Source organism: Doryrhamphus excisus, linkage group LG17, assembly GCF_037039965.1.
Source record: "Doryrhamphus excisus strain RoL-2023G ecotype Guam linkage group LG17, RoL_Dexc_Guam_v1.1, whole genome shotgun sequence".
Taxonomy (NCBI): domain Eukaryota; kingdom Metazoa; phylum Chordata; class Actinopteri; order Syngnathiformes; family Syngnathidae; genus Doryrhamphus; species Doryrhamphus excisus.
The window spans coordinates 15,469,834-15,484,330 of NC_136373.1; the positions used below are offsets into that span (position 1 = coordinate 15,469,834).

At 40.3% G+C, this 14,497-nt stretch overlaps 3 protein-coding genes across 7 annotated transcripts in view; 1 reads left to right on the plus strand and 2 right to left on the minus strand.

Annotated features, from left to right (window-relative positions):
- Positions 1-826: 826 nt before the first annotated feature.
- snx10b (sorting nexin 10b) lies at positions 827-5,064 on the minus strand. Its single transcript, XM_058083535.2, has 5 exons — positions 4,708-5,064; positions 3,354-3,454; positions 3,182-3,283; positions 2,901-3,110; positions 827-1,804 (listed from the first exon to the last, which is right to left on the minus strand). Exons 1-5 carry the CDS (start codon positions 4,798-4,800, stop codon positions 1,696-1,698), a joined length of 615 nt encoding a protein of 204 aa, XP_057939518.2. The 5' UTR covers positions 4,801-5,064; the 3' UTR covers positions 827-1,695.
- A 1,770-nt stretch (positions 5,065-6,834) lies between these two features.
- Positions 6,835-9,667, minus strand: cbx3b (chromobox homolog 3b). 4 transcript variants are annotated; one of them, XM_058083537.2, is made up of 5 exons: positions 9,436-9,667; positions 9,090-9,233; positions 8,017-8,167; positions 7,667-7,800; positions 6,835-7,563 (listed from the first exon to the last, which is right to left on the minus strand). In XM_058083537.2, the coding sequence occupies exons 1-5, from the start codon at positions 9,651-9,653 to the stop codon at positions 7,440-7,442; spliced, it is 771 nt and encodes a 256-aa protein (XP_057939520.2). In that variant the 5' UTR covers positions 9,654-9,667; the 3' UTR covers positions 6,835-7,439. The 4 variants fall into 4 exon arrangements, with proteins under 4 accessions (XP_057939520.2, XP_078653744.1, XP_057939519.2 ...); XM_078797618.1 differs by having other exon boundaries at positions 8,023-8,167; positions 9,436-9,662; XM_058083536.2 differs by having other exon boundaries at positions 9,090-9,237; positions 9,436-9,574.
- Positions 8,034-14,497, plus strand: part of spmip4 (sperm microtubule inner protein 4) — a 43,024-nt gene continuing 36,560 nt past the window's right edge. For both annotated transcript variants that reach the window (XM_078797614.1, XM_078797615.1), the window contains exons 1-2: positions 8,034-8,224; positions 9,902-9,977. The gene's annotated coding sequence lies outside the window, so the exon portion shown is untranslated. The remainder of the gene's footprint in view (positions 8,225-9,901; positions 9,978-14,497) is intronic.

A 14,497-nucleotide genomic window follows, 5' to 3' on the forward strand; every position in this document is an offset into this window, starting at 1 on the left:
CATAGCTGTCCACCCACTCCGCTTCCTTTGTGTCTCCTCCTGCTCTGAATGCATAATGAGCTCATGTCATTATCTGTACAGATATGTCACAGCGCTGTCATTCTGTTTAGTGGCCATTACCTCTGCATGAGCACCTGCAAGCACTCACATGCATGCACAGCAAAGAGAGGAGATTAGGGGGGGGTTCATGCAAATGTTTAGAGGAGACAGGTAGCGGGAGGTGACTTGTCGGTGGAGCCGCAGGCCAGTCTTGATCCTGGCCTTTGAAGACGTGTTAAAAAATAATAATAATTCAGCAGAGACTTTATTACACGACAAGCGTCCCACACCTTATTAATAAAGACAGTCACTTGACTGTGTAATGTAGGCTACATTGGTTTATCTAAATTATTTGTACAAATGACTGTTTACGCTGTACATTGTTCATATTTGATGTAATTTATTTATTATTTATTATTTATTATTTATTATTTATTATTTATTATTTATTATTTATTATTTATTATTTATTATTTATTATTTATTATTTATTATTTATTATTTATTATTTATTATTTATTATTTATTATTTATTATTTATTATTTATTATTTATCTGGCGATGCTCTGGTGGCAGCTTGCGACAGCAGCTCTCGCTCATACAAATTTTCCCACTGAGGGACGAATAAAGGCATATCTTAATCTTATTTAAATATTTATTATTTATTATTTATTATTTGTTTATTGTTTATTGTTTATTGTTTATTGTTTATTGTTTATTATTTATTATTTATTATTTTACTGCTGTGTTATTGTGCAATGACAATAAAGAAAGTCTGTCTGTCTATTACAGTATGGCCATTAGATAGCTGTTACAACACTGCCACCTACTGGCTACAGCATACATTTTCCCCCATTTTCAAGCCGCCTCCGGGTTCCAGGCCTGTCGGATACACTTTTAAATTTCCCCCGTTGGGACTTTGTCATTTTTTCCACACTTTTCTTTATACATAGGGTACTCTACTGGAGCTTCTAGCGGCATTTTCCCCCATTTTCAAGCCGACTCGGGGCTCCAGGGCTTCGGCCTCACTTTTAAACTTCCCCCTGTTGGGACTTTTGGGGAATTTTTTCACACTTTTTTTATACTAAATATTTTAGTATAAAATATGTGAAGAATACAAGTGCAAAGATGCTAAAACCAATCAAATATAAACCAATATATCTCAGCCAGCCACAAGTCAAGTCTTTATTATGCTTCTGCGTCACGTCGCCATCCCCTCGGACGATGTCTTGACCCTGTTATAGCTATTCATCGGGGGGGTTGAGTGCATGTGCAAATATTGATCCTTAATTGGAGGAGAAGGCAGTTTACGAAGGTGAACGAGTTGTATACCCACAGGAAATAATGTGAGAAAGACGATCAATCACAGATTTTACAACCCTGGTGCCTTGACATGGGAGCACAGTCCAGGTTTTAGTTTTGTGTTACAGGTGACACACAGCAAATGACTGTAATATTTAATATTATATCTCATTATTCATTTCAGGGGCCCCTGGACCAGACTTTGGACACCCTTGCTTTCAAAGGGAACACATTACACATACAGTATATGCAGGCACTGATTCTTATTACATTTGACTTTGCATGCTTTACACAGGAATAACAATACTACAATACAGTATAAAGTTCACTGGGTAACAGTTTCCTAAATTCTCCCTACAGTTCCACTCGTGATGATGACGGGCAGACGCTCTCCTCGTGCTTGGTTCCCAAGTGATCCGATGAGGCTTTGGTTATATGGCGTCCCGCATCTCTGCACTCGGAGCTGGAAGCATAAACAGGTAAGACTACACTTCAATTTTTTAGATAGTGGAAATTAGGTTAGAACTATAAAGCTTTGTGTGTTGGTTATTGTGTGTAGCTGCTCTATAGGAGTCGATGACTCAATACAAAGGGCCGAAAAATATAACCTTACTTGTATGTTCATTAATTCATTCATATTCTACCGCTTTTTCCTCACAAGGGTCGCGGGGATGCTGGAGCCTATCCCAGTACACCCTGGACTGGTGGCCAGCCAATCACAGGGCACATATAGACAAACAACCATTCACACTCACATTCATACCTATGGACAATTTGGAGTCGCTAATTAACCTAGCATGTTTTTGGAATGTGGGAGGAAACCGGAGTACCCGGAGAAAACCCACGCATGCAAACTCCATCTCTGTGTGGAGGGTGGAATTGAACTTGGGTCTCCTAGCTGTGAGGTCTGCGTGCTAACCACTCCTCCACCGTACAGGACTCTGGAACATTCATTCATTCATTTTCTACCGCTTTTTCCTCATAAGGGTTGCGGGGGGTGCTGTAGCCTATCCCAGCTGTCTTGCGGCGAAAGGCGGGGTACACCCTGGACTGGTGGCCAGCCAATCACAGGGCACATATAGACAAACAACCATTCACACTCACATTCATACCTATGGACAATTTGGAGTCGCCAATTAACCTAGCATGTTTTTGGAATGTGGGAGAACATGCAAACTCCACACAGAGATGTCCGAGGGTGGAATTGAACCCTGGTCTCCTAGCTTTGAGGTCTGCGCGCTAACCACTTGACCACCGTGCCGCCCCCTTACTAGTTTTTGAAATGTTTTATGATGGAAACTGTTTGACTCTGGAACAGATGACTTCTATTTCGGTTATTTTACACCATATGGGGAAATAGATTCTACATAAAAAAATCTACTGAGGTTGACCAACATCCTGGAAAAAATTGTGTTTAAAATTGGAGATTCCACTCTAGCTTCACGGAGAACAAAAATCTGAGCCACAAAAATCCCCAGATGGGAGAAGTGGAAATGTTTCAACCTGCAAGTGGAAAAAGGAGCGCTGTGGAGTGTGACCAAAGTACATTGGAGCGATACCTGTCTGAATCTGAGTCAGCAGACATGCTGAAGTCCTTCTGCAGGGCCTCTTGTGATAGAAACCTCCTGAGGCCGCAGCACTGGACCGCCTGGGCCACGGAGTAATGTGTCCTTCCCGCGGCACAGTCCTCCATCTTGGCCACGCTGAGCTGGGACTGCAGGAAAAGGTGCAAGCAGCTGTCAGACAGCAGCAGGGGACTCTGCAGGATCCTGGATGGCGGGATGGTAAAACATGAACCAATGGAAAACATTCAGCTTATTCGTCTGTGAGTCTTACTCACTGTTCCAAGAACCTCTGGAGACCCGTCATGCGCTCTGAGATCTGTTGGGCGTTGTTCAAGCTGAAGAAGGGGTTCTTTGGTGGTAGGTTCGGTAGCTGCGCCCTGTTTGAGACAATTAAAAATGAGCGCAGAGAGCATGAAAAACTGACAATTTTTCACTGTTTCCACTCACATCAGCATGGAGTTGGCTTGCAGTCTTTGTCTGAGCCACACAAACTCGCTGAACCTCCGTCGTACTCTTGATATCTTCTTGGTGAAGAACACACTGTCTGTCTAAAAGACGTCAAGAAGTCAATTTTATAGCTGCTCAAGGAAGCTTAGGAATTAACAGCGGTAACAAAAATAGAAAAATTCTGAAACATTTCATATATTAAAACAAATTTTAGACTGCACGATGGTTGAGTGGTTAGCACGCACGCCTCACAGCTAGAAAACCGGGGTTCAATTCCACCCTCGGCCATCTCTGTGTGGAGTTTGCATGTTCTCCCCGTGCATGCGTGCTCAGCTTTGTGATCTAGGGGACCTATTATGCTAATTTTTGGCCCTTTGTATTGAGTTGTGGACTCCTATAGAGCAGCTACACACAAAGGCTTTCCAGATCTTCCAGAATCTGCACCTTTTACAAATGTATTTATTTCATTTTCCAGAACTGGTCGTATCTAGGCTGCACGGCGGTCGAGTGGTCCAAAAACATGCTAGGTTAATTAGCGACTCCAAATTGTCCATAGTTATGAATGTGAGTGTGAATGGTTGTTTGTCTATATGTGCCCTGTGATTGGCTGCATGGCCACCAGTACAGGGTGTACCCCGCCTCTCGCCCGAAAACAGCTGGGATAGGCTCCAGCACCCCCGTGACCCTTGTGAGGAAAAGCGGTAGAAAATGAATGAAAACAAATTTTAGACTGCACGGTGTGCGAGTGAATAGCACGCAGACCTCACAGCTAGGAAACCGGAGTTCAATTCCACCCTCGGCCATCTCTGTGTGGAGTTTGCATGTTCTCCCCGTGCATGCGTGTTTTTTTTTTTTCCCGGGTACTCCGGTTTCCTCCCACATTCCAAAAACATGCTAGGTTAATTAGCGACTCCAAATTGTCCATAGGTATGAATGTGAGTGTGAATGGTTGTTTGTCTATATGTGCCCTGTGATTGGCTGCATGGCCACCACAGTGTATAGTGCACAGGTACCTCAAATTAAAACATATGACGCAAAATAGCTGGTGAACGTTTGGTGCTAATAATTCAAGGAATTAATTATTTGAAAAAAATATTTTTAAAAATATTTTTAAAAATATTTAAAATATATTATTAAACGTATTTCAAGTCCTAACTTTTTTCCTAGTGCAAATAACAAAACTGCTAAAATGTTGATGCCTTCGGATGACCAGCCTTTTAGTATTTTTGAAGGTACCGGCTTGTATTGGCTATTAAACGCTTTGTCACCACGTTTTGTACTTCTGTACTATAAAAAAGTTTCTGTTCTGACGCTATTTTTTTTTTAGGCTATTATTTTAAAGCGCTTTACTCACGTGCAAACAAATTTCATAGTCCATGTATGCATGCCAATAGTCGTTCTTCTGGATGCGCGGGTCTCGAACCCACACACTGATGACTTGCTGCATGGAGGACTGAAGCTGCTGTCAAAACTGAAGAAAACAGGAAGCCTTCTTTAAAAAAAAAAAAAAAAAAAACATAAGGAGAAGTGACGACAGAAAAAAAAAATATATCTGGAAAATCCAGATTGTTTATTGCTCAAGCCCAGAAGGTCACAGTTAAATGTCACCAGGATGCCAGATCCTTCCCTCGTATGCCAGCTTTCTGTTTCTCTAACGTGGCTGATTGTGCTACACTTTACAATAGACTGGAGCCTTTTATTTACTATAAGTGCAAAAAAAAAAAAAGGTGCAAAGGTTTCAAAATATAGTCACAAGACTCCCCTGTGGCTCCTCCTATTTGCCCCTCCAAGTCTTGCATCAAATTGTTGAGTGTAGTTTGCCAATGTGGAGCTTTCATTTGTTCTGCAAGTGTATATAACATTTTGTCATTACAGAGGAGACGAAACAAAAGTAAAAGCAAAGTTAAGTTCCCGCTACTCAAAATAAAGTAAGCAAAATAGCCTCTTAACGTCCGTAGTGCTATCTAACCGCTCACGAACGGCTTTGTCAGCTTTTCCCAAGCTCGTGCTCGGGAACGTGGGGAGAAAAGAATACACGGTCAAGAGTAAAAGGTTGCACAATAACGGCTTTATTCACATATCTCTACAGTGTCTACGCACGAGTACAGTAAACAGCCGCTCAGTAGTCCAGGAGGTGTGTTTTTATTAGGAGGTTTAAGGTCGAGCGCCCATCCCATAACAGGATACGTCCCTTCCACGTGAGGAAGAACCGACAGCTGATAACATCTAAAGTGCTACATTAACATCTTTTCAAACAGCGTGCATGATTTTTTTTTCTTTTGTTCAGTTTTAATGTCAATATCTTCAAAAATGGCAACAAAAAAAAAAACAATATGCTGGGCTACAATTTGAAACGCCACACACAACTAATGAAGTAACTAAATACATATACTCAAGTACTTCAAATTTGACGCTGCGACGCTACTTCATTCCTCAACTGCCCACAGTGTGGTTTAATTTACCGTATACTACTATATGGTAAATATTAATATTAATCTTGAAGTGCTTGAATGATTAATGTAGCCTGTAAAAGTAAATAAAACAAGTACATATAAAACACACACACAAAGCAGTCAGGGGCACAAAGGTGAGATTCAAATATAACTCATAATACCCTAAATACAGCATCATACAGTACTGTATTAACTCGAATATGAAATATTTTAATGCAGAAAAAAGTCAAAAAGCTTTTCTTGTACAGTGGACCCCTTCATTTAGCACTTTGTAAATACTTTTGGGAAAACTCACCCATTCATGTTTTTTCTCTCCAAAATAGGCTGTTTTTTCATCCTAAGTCTGTAGTAATTTAGAGGGAGGAGGAGGAGGAGGAGGCGGAGGAGGAGGCGGAGGAGGTGCTACAGCAGACGGGAGCATGACAACCAGGCTAAAGGTGAGACAGTGCCTCCGATTCCATGTGTTATTTAGGGATCTCCATATCTCCTGGGGTGTTGTGTTCATGATCGTGGGGAAAAAAAATCAGATACAGATATCAACCAATATTGCATTTGAATGCTGATATTTAATAATTATTATTATATTTAATAATCATATTATTATTAAATATAATAGACATAATTATATATAATATATACTATTATATTTATATATAATTATTAAATATCAGAATTAAAATGCGATATTGGTTGACATCTGTATCTGATTTTTTTCCCCCGATCATGAACACAACACCACTGCTGATATTTAATAATAATTATTATATTTGTATTAAATATAATAAAAAACAATTATATATAATTATATATTATAATTATATATGTAATTATTAAATATCAGCATTAAAATGTGATATTGGTTTATCTGTATCTGATTTTTTTCCCCGATCATGAACACACCACAGCTGATTTTTTAATTATTATATTTAATAATTATATTATATAAATATATAATAATTATATTATATATATATTATAATATATATATTATTATAATAATATATATAATTATATATGTAATTGGTTGATATCGGTATCTGATTTTTTCCCCTGATCATGAACACAACAACACTGCTGACATTTAATAATTATTATATTTAATAATTATATTATTAAATATAATAATATAAATATTATATATATATATATAATTATTATATATTATAATAATATATGTAATTATTAAATATCAGCATTAAAATGTGATATTGGTTGATATCTGTATCTGATTTTTTCCCCCCGATCATGAACACAACACCACAGGAGATATGTCATATTACGCATATCAGTATTGTGGCGTACAGCTACCACAGGAATTGTAGTATTTACACTGCTGCATGTACTGGTATTGCGTAACACTTCTTGCACCCATACCTGAAGGTGCAGGGATGTTAGTAATGCTAAATTGTGCTACAACCCGCACACCGGAGGAGGAAAACGGTAAAAAAAAAGGAGTAAATAGTGAAATAACTACTGATAAAGACGCAGTCCACAGTGATTGTGTGCTACATGATGATGTAAAAAAAAGGCTACAGGTTCGTCAGCATCATTCTCCATCTTGACAGCAGCTGAGCGACGGCGCTCAAAAAGGAGGTAAGACGTACGTTCACCTCGGCCAACGTGATCGCACACGTCACTGCTCGTCGTCGCCGCCGCAGTGCCAGGTCAGCTTCTGCTCGTAGAATTCAATCACCGCTTGAGGACACCTGGCGCTCGCCTCGTGGGCCGACAGCAGTGCGACGTCGCCAGAGTTCTTCCTGTGGAAGAAAATAATATAATAATATGTATTAAAACGTCAAATTCTTTGCTTCATCAAAGCGACACCAAATTCCCCTTAAAAGGAGGAAGCAGTGAAGTTACCATTTGACTAAAAACATGAGCTCTCCCTTTCTGTCTGCGGAGCCGATGATGCATTCAGGCTGGGGGTAAGCGCTGTAGTCGGTGGGTGAATCTGGATCACCCACAATGTCGCCACCGCAGTCCTGATTGTGCCTCTGTGACCGGGAGAAAAGTACCATCAGTACACATGTACTCGTATATAGAGCGGTTGCTGAATTTTCCTAATTTAAGACCAAAAATATATAGAGCTTTTCTTCCTGTCACTCACACACAGGATGAGGGTGTGTGGGTCTTGTTGTACATTATGTTAATATGTAATTTTTGTAGATTTGATAATGGGAACCTAAATTAAGGTATTTTGTCGTCCGCTCACTCACAAATTCCATCTCCTCTCTCATTTCCTCTTTAGGAACAAACTCCTGCTCTTCTTCCTCATTGTCTTCTGAGAAACGGTTTCTCAGGAAGTCCTCGATCAGTTCCGGACAGTCCAGGTTGTCTTCAGGCTCCCATGTGTTGTCTGCACTGTAACCACAATAAACAAAAGGAGAGATGGAGCGCATTTACACACAGTGATAATAGGTAAGTCATGTGACATTGACATTTCCTTTCATGCTAAGTGATGCGATCACTATGCTTCATATAGCAATAGTGGCATCATTAAGCCTATTTTAAAATGTTCCTCAGCCCCCCTAAATAATTTTTTATTTTTTATAGATGTTTGTAAATATTTTATAGATTTTTATAAAATTTTTTTAGAGATTTTTAAAATTTTTTTGTATTTTTTTTTACAAAAAAAATCTCTGACAAATTTCATATAATAGGGCAAAAGCAGGCTAATACTAGCCTACTAATCAGAAGAATAATCATGATGATAGTAATAAGAGGCTAATTATTAATATAATAATGATTATTATATAATTGATCACTGTTCACTGGACAGAATGGTTGCAGAGCTTGATCAGTGGTTTTGCAGTATAGATTGTGTGTACTTGTGTACATTTAATTGTGTGTATCTACTAAATCTGTCCAAAAGTGGGAAAGTTCCTTATTTGTTTTTTGGATTTGTTTTTAATGTCTACTACATTCATTCATATCCTCTATATGCAGTATTACAGTATTTGTATTTTTTGTCCATGATTATGCCATAGATGCACAGAAAAATCCCACTATTTTGCAATCAGTCAGCATTAGAGCTGGGGAAAGTATTAAAGTACCTTCACATTGTGTTCTTTAATATTTAAATCCTTTGAGTGACAGTGTCACTATTGAGTCACGTGGTAAGGTTGGGGAAAAGATGACTCTTATTGTATATATGCGTTATAGAGAAGTAATACTCGGGGTCTAGAGGGATCAAACACCCCATACGAGTAACAGTAATAAATAGTAATAACCTGTAATAAATAGTACATTGTTGGTTTTGCCTGAATGCTTGACTTTTACTCACTCGGTGAAGCCTTTCCACTTAAGGAAGTACTCCACTTTCCCATTGGCGATTCTACGTCGAGTGATTTTCTCCACCACAAACTCCTGCACAACATCGGGAGTCTCTTCGGTTTTCCTCTGCTTGACGGTCTGCTTCTTCCGCATCCTGTCTGCAACAAGACGACACACAATGGAAGTGTTGTTTACAGGCGATTCTAATGTGCCCTTCACGCCGACATCGGCGCCACCTGCAGGATTATGGCGTTTTCCTACCCCGGAAAACAACACACTAGCATACAAACATGCTAGTGTCGTGTTAGCAACGTTTATGTCTTCGGGGTTGACTCGTGGTGAAAACATGAACGTACGCTTTCCGTGCTAACGCGTTAGTCCGCTTCGGTTCTGTTCGGGGGTTCGTGTCCGGAAATAAGTCACCCACACGCGGCGTTCTCCTCTGTTCGGCTTCGAGTAGCCAAGCTAGCCACTCTGGCGCGTTTCCATGAGAAGAATAACTTTTTTTTAGTGCGATTAAAGATGGCCGTTGGATGCTCGGAGGAAGGAAGTGGTTGCCAAGGGAAAAGGTCATGCCAGGAAAACCGGGAGGAGGCAGTCGTGCACGCGCACGGCAGTCGACCAATCAGAGGGCAGTCCGTCTCGGTCACGCAGTGGCAGGTCGCTGATCCGGAAGTAGCTCCGCCACCCATGGGTGTCACCTGGCTATGACACACACAACCGATATTGCATTTATATAACAATAATTTTTTATTTTTATTTTATATTATTACTAATATTCATATTTTTATGTAATTCTCAACGCCTCCCTTTTGTCGCCAGATGCGTTACAACAGAGGAACGATGTGCACTCTTCAACCGCCAAAACATCTCTGAAGACCCCCGAGAGGACAAGCCGGTAAGCTTTTTGATTGACAGCTCAATCACAGCCAATTGGAAAGTAGAACGCTTCTAATTGGCCAATGTAGAACTACGTCGCTTCCCACTTATTTAGAATATTTCCTCCACCGGTTTTAAGAGCAACCACTAGAGGGCAATGTCTGACCGAATCATCACTTCAATGGTTGGATAATACATGAAAAGATCGCTAGGGAGATATTGTAGATAGTTGCAATAAATCTTGAGAAATATAAGTATATATATATATATATGTTATATAAGTATATAATATAGAAGTATGTACTGTATTTTCCGATTTTCAGCCATTCGCAGTGAAATTCCACTAGGGAAGCCCAAGGGATGTGATTAAAAGTGTTTTTCATGACAAGCCTCCAAAGGAAGATGAATGATATGAGAGTACTATTCTCTGTAGAAAAAAAAATATTGATCACATTCATTCTCAGAGGGAATTCTCACATTCTCAAGCTTCCATACGTGAATCAATTGGTAGCTATACAATACTGGTCAAGTTCGGTTCTCATTGCAGGATGGATTTTAAATGACACACACTTAATAAATGTCTTTATTGAAGGTGGAAAGGTGATCTTTTCCTCCGTGTCCTGAAACTCATATTTCAAGTCACGCTAGAAAGTGTGATGACAACCACAGAACCAGAAATGGACATTTCAGCGATGTTATAAAGGGTCTGGCTGCTTGGTACAATGTGATTAATGCAATTAATTAAACATCAACACCATGCACAAATGAATTTAATGCAAACAAAACTACAACCAAGGTCAATATGTATTTTTACACACACATGCTTACTAATTCTCGACTAGGGCGACAGTAGTGCTCTGCAAAAACTTTCCTGTTAGAATGACTGAGTAGTTTTACTTTATTTTAGTTTTATTCAACAGTGGTTTAAACCCTGTAACAAATAACAACTTGGAAGTAAAGTGTTTTAAAAATCATATTTTTCTATCCAGTCCAGGAGGATTATTACAACCCCATACTTGTAAACATCTTAGCCTTCATCAGCATGACTAAATCATTGCATTATTTATGATATGTCTCAATAAACAAACATCAGTCAAACCCAATCATGACAAGTATACATTATATCTTTATCTACATTGTGCACAGATGTGCCTTCCCTGTGAGTTGTAGTGTCGGGTGTCCGCCGTGTGACCTTTGATCCCAGCTTGTCGCTTTTCTGGCATTTTAGCTGTCGTTGCCATAGTAACTCGGCAGCTATAGGCTTGAGTTGTCGCTGCAGGCGCTGGAATGGCAGCAAATGCATCCAGTAAGGTTGGATTTACTGGATTTACTGCTGCTGCAGCATGGCTACCTTTGGGTTCTCGAGATAAAAACACAGATATTTGTGAAAATAAACATTGATTACAACTGAAAAAAAGTTAATCTCATAATGCTAGTATTGATCCAATACCGATATTACCTTTGTTATCAATAGTATTGATAGTTAGACCCGCCCACCCTTAATAAATACATCAGGGGTCTCAAACTCAATTTACCTGGGGGCCACTGGAGCTAGGGTCTGGGCAAGGCTGGGTCGCATCAGGTTTTCCAAAAAAAAAAAAAAACGCATTTATTAAAAACAGAAAAATATACAAACTTTTTCAGTGCTTTGGTTCCGATTTTCTACAATAAAAGCTCTGATAGAACATTCCACTGTTCTCAAATATCTTAATTTTTATTTTTCTGCACAAAATAAGATGAAAAATAAATAAACAAATCAAGAATAAAGAAAATCAATCAATCAGTAATAAATAAATATAATAATATAATAATAATAAAACGACAAATAATAAAAACTTAAGAAACCATATATAGTTGGTGGGTAGACATCATTTTTTTCAGATTAAAATGAACAAAGCATTATTAGAGCCCTGTAGACATGACAAAACACGACTATAGTCACATTTATACTTTTTTTATTTACAACATATTGCGCAACTGCAGGGTCTTGAGACACATGCTAACTCGCAAACTGGAGAGCTTCCGACCGAAACGGTAGCCTTCAAGTTATTTCCTTTAAACTTAAATAGCCAAAAACTTACCACTTCCACACGGATAGGGAGGATAACTATTAACAGTTATTTAACCTTTAACATGAACATTAATCAAACGTAATAATTTTTTCTGGGTACATGATACCATACAGCATCCATATCAAACTTGCGCGGGCCGCACTAACATCAAACTTTCATATCAAGGCGGGGGGCCTCAAACTAGTGTCTTGCGGGCCGCGTGTTTGAGACCCCTGATTTACAACATATTGTGCAACTGCAGGGTCTTGAGACACATGCTAACTCGCAAACTAGAGAGCTAGCGACCTAAACGGTAGCCTTCAAGTTATTTCCTTTTAAACTTAAATAGCCAAAAACGTACCACTTCCACACGGATAGGGAGGATAACTATTAACAGTTATTTAACCTTTAACATGAACATTAATCAAACGTAATATTTTTTTCTGGGTACATGATACCATACAGCATCCATATCAAACTTGCGCGGGCTGCACTAACATTAAACTTTCATATCAAGGAGGGGGGCCTCAAACTAGTGTCCCGCGGGCCGCGTGTTTGAGACCCCTGATTTACAACATATTGTGCAACTGCAGGGTTTCGAGACACATGCTAACTCGCAAACTAGAGAGCTAGCGACCTAAACGGTAGCCTTCAAGTTATTTCCTTTAAACTTAAATAGCCAAAAACTTACCACTTCCACACGGATAGGGAGGATAACTATGAACAGTTATTTAACCTTTAACATGAACATTAATCAAACGTAATAATTTTTTCTGGGTACATGATACCATACAGCATCCATATCAAACTTGCGCGGGGCCGCACTAACATTAAACTTTCATATCAAGGCGGGGGGCCTCAAACTAGTGTCCTGCGGGCCACATTTGGCCCGCGGGCCGCGTGTTTGAGACCGCTGGTCGACATCATTTGCAGCCTTCCTCATTCAATAATAGTGCGGACTGAGGTTCTTTTTGTCTGAAGCCAAATGGAATTGAACCCGAGACCAGAGCACTAAAAATGAAATATATAGCTGTTGATGAAATGACACGGTAAAAAGATATATCACGGCCCCTTAAATCTGCCCCCCCCCTCCCCCCACACACATTCCTTTGGCGCTTTGTGAATATAACCCTCATATAGACGGACCCTGGGAGCCGCTGTCAGAGTAGAAGCAAGCCAAATAGATCCCGCTGCGAAGTTTAACTCGGGGGGTCTAAGTCTTGACTCAGCCCCCCCCCCCTCACGTTACAGAATGTAGTCTTGTAAATCGCTCCTCCAGCTCCTGCGACACAGGAGGGTTAATCTGCTTGAAAAAAGAGCAGCATTCACATCTCCTACAGTTTATTGACGGGGAAGTGATTAACGCGTACTCATTACGACGCCATTGATCCAGCAAATATTTACAAGGCACCTTTCCTTGTTGAACATTCCCAAATGAAATGCAGACATACAGTGTTTGGAGTGGAATCAATCCCGGACTACTCTAACCTGCCTTTAGTCCACTTTGTGTTGTTGTATGAATGATGCATTCATGACAGAAATTACATTATTATTATTATTAAAAGTTCTTTGAAAATCCCAACCCAAATAAGGGCGGCACGGCGGTCTAGTGGTTAGCGAGCAGACCTCACAGCTAGGAGACCAGGGTTCAATTCCACCCTCGGCTGTCTCTGTGTGGAGTTTTTATGTTCTCCCCGTGCATGCGTGGGTTTTTTTTCTCCGGGTACTCCGGTTTCTTCCCACATTCCAAAAACATGCTAGGTTAATTAGCGACTCCAAATTGTCCATAGGTATGAATGTGAGTGTGAATGGTTGTTTGTCTATATGTGCCCTGTGATTGGCTGGCGACCAGTCCAGGGTGTACCCCGCCTCTCGCCTGAAGACAGCTGGGATAGGCTCCAGCACCCCCGCGACTTCGAGTGAGAGGCGGGGTACACCCTGGACTGGTCGCCAGCCATTCCCAGGGCACGTAAAGACAAACAACCATTCACACTCACATTCATACCTATGGACAATTTGGAGTCGCTAATTAACTTAGCATGTTTTTGGAATGTGGGAGGAAACCGGAGTACCCGGAGAAAACCCACGCATGCACGGGGAGAACATGCAAACTCCACACAGAGATGGCCGATGGTAGAATTGAACTCGGGTTTCCTCGCTGTGTGGCCTACACCCTAACCACTTGTCCGCCGTGCAGCCTGTATGTTCATTCATTCATTCATTTTCTACTGCTTATCCTCACAAGTGTTGCGTGGGGTGCTGGAGTCTATCCCAGCTGTCTTCGGGCGAGAGGCGGGGTACACATTGGACTGGTGGCCATGCAGCCAATCACAGGGCACATATAGACAAACAACCATTCACACTCACATTCATACCTATGGACAATTTAGAGTCGCTAATTAACCTAGCATGTTTTTGGAATGTGGAAGGAAACCCACGCATGCACGGGGAGAACGTGCAAACTCCACACAGACATGGCCGAGGGTGG

What these genes read in the sequence shown, in the direction of transcription:
- cbx3b (XM_058083537.2), bottom strand. Translation starts at nt 9,653, where the DNA reads ATGACCTTTTCCCTTGGCAACCACTTCCTTCCTCCGAGCATCCAACGG. An exon ending in AACGCGTTAGCACGGAAAGC is followed by an intron (nt 9,234 to 9,435) that starts GTACGTTCATGT and finishes TGTTGCAGACAG; the next exon opens with GATGCGGAAGAAGCAGACCG. An exon ending in AGGAGATGGAATTTGTGAGT is followed by an intron (nt 7,801 to 8,016) that starts GAGCGGACGACA and finishes TCCCGGTCACAG; the next exon opens with AGGCACAATCAGGACTGCGG.
- snx10b (XM_058083535.2), bottom strand. Translation starts at nt 4,800, where the DNA reads ATGCAGCAAGTCATCAGTGTGTGGGTTCGAGACCCGCGCATCCAGAAG. An exon ending in ACTATGAAATTTGTTTGCAC is followed by an intron (nt 3,455 to 4,707) that starts GTGAGTAAAGCG and finishes GACGTCTTTTAG; the next exon opens with ACAGACAGTGTGTTCTTCAC. An exon ending in CTCCAGAGGTTCTTGGAACA is followed by an intron (nt 3,111 to 3,181) that starts GTGAGTAAGACT and finishes CCCGCCATCCAG; the next exon opens with GATCCTGCAGAGTCCCCTGC.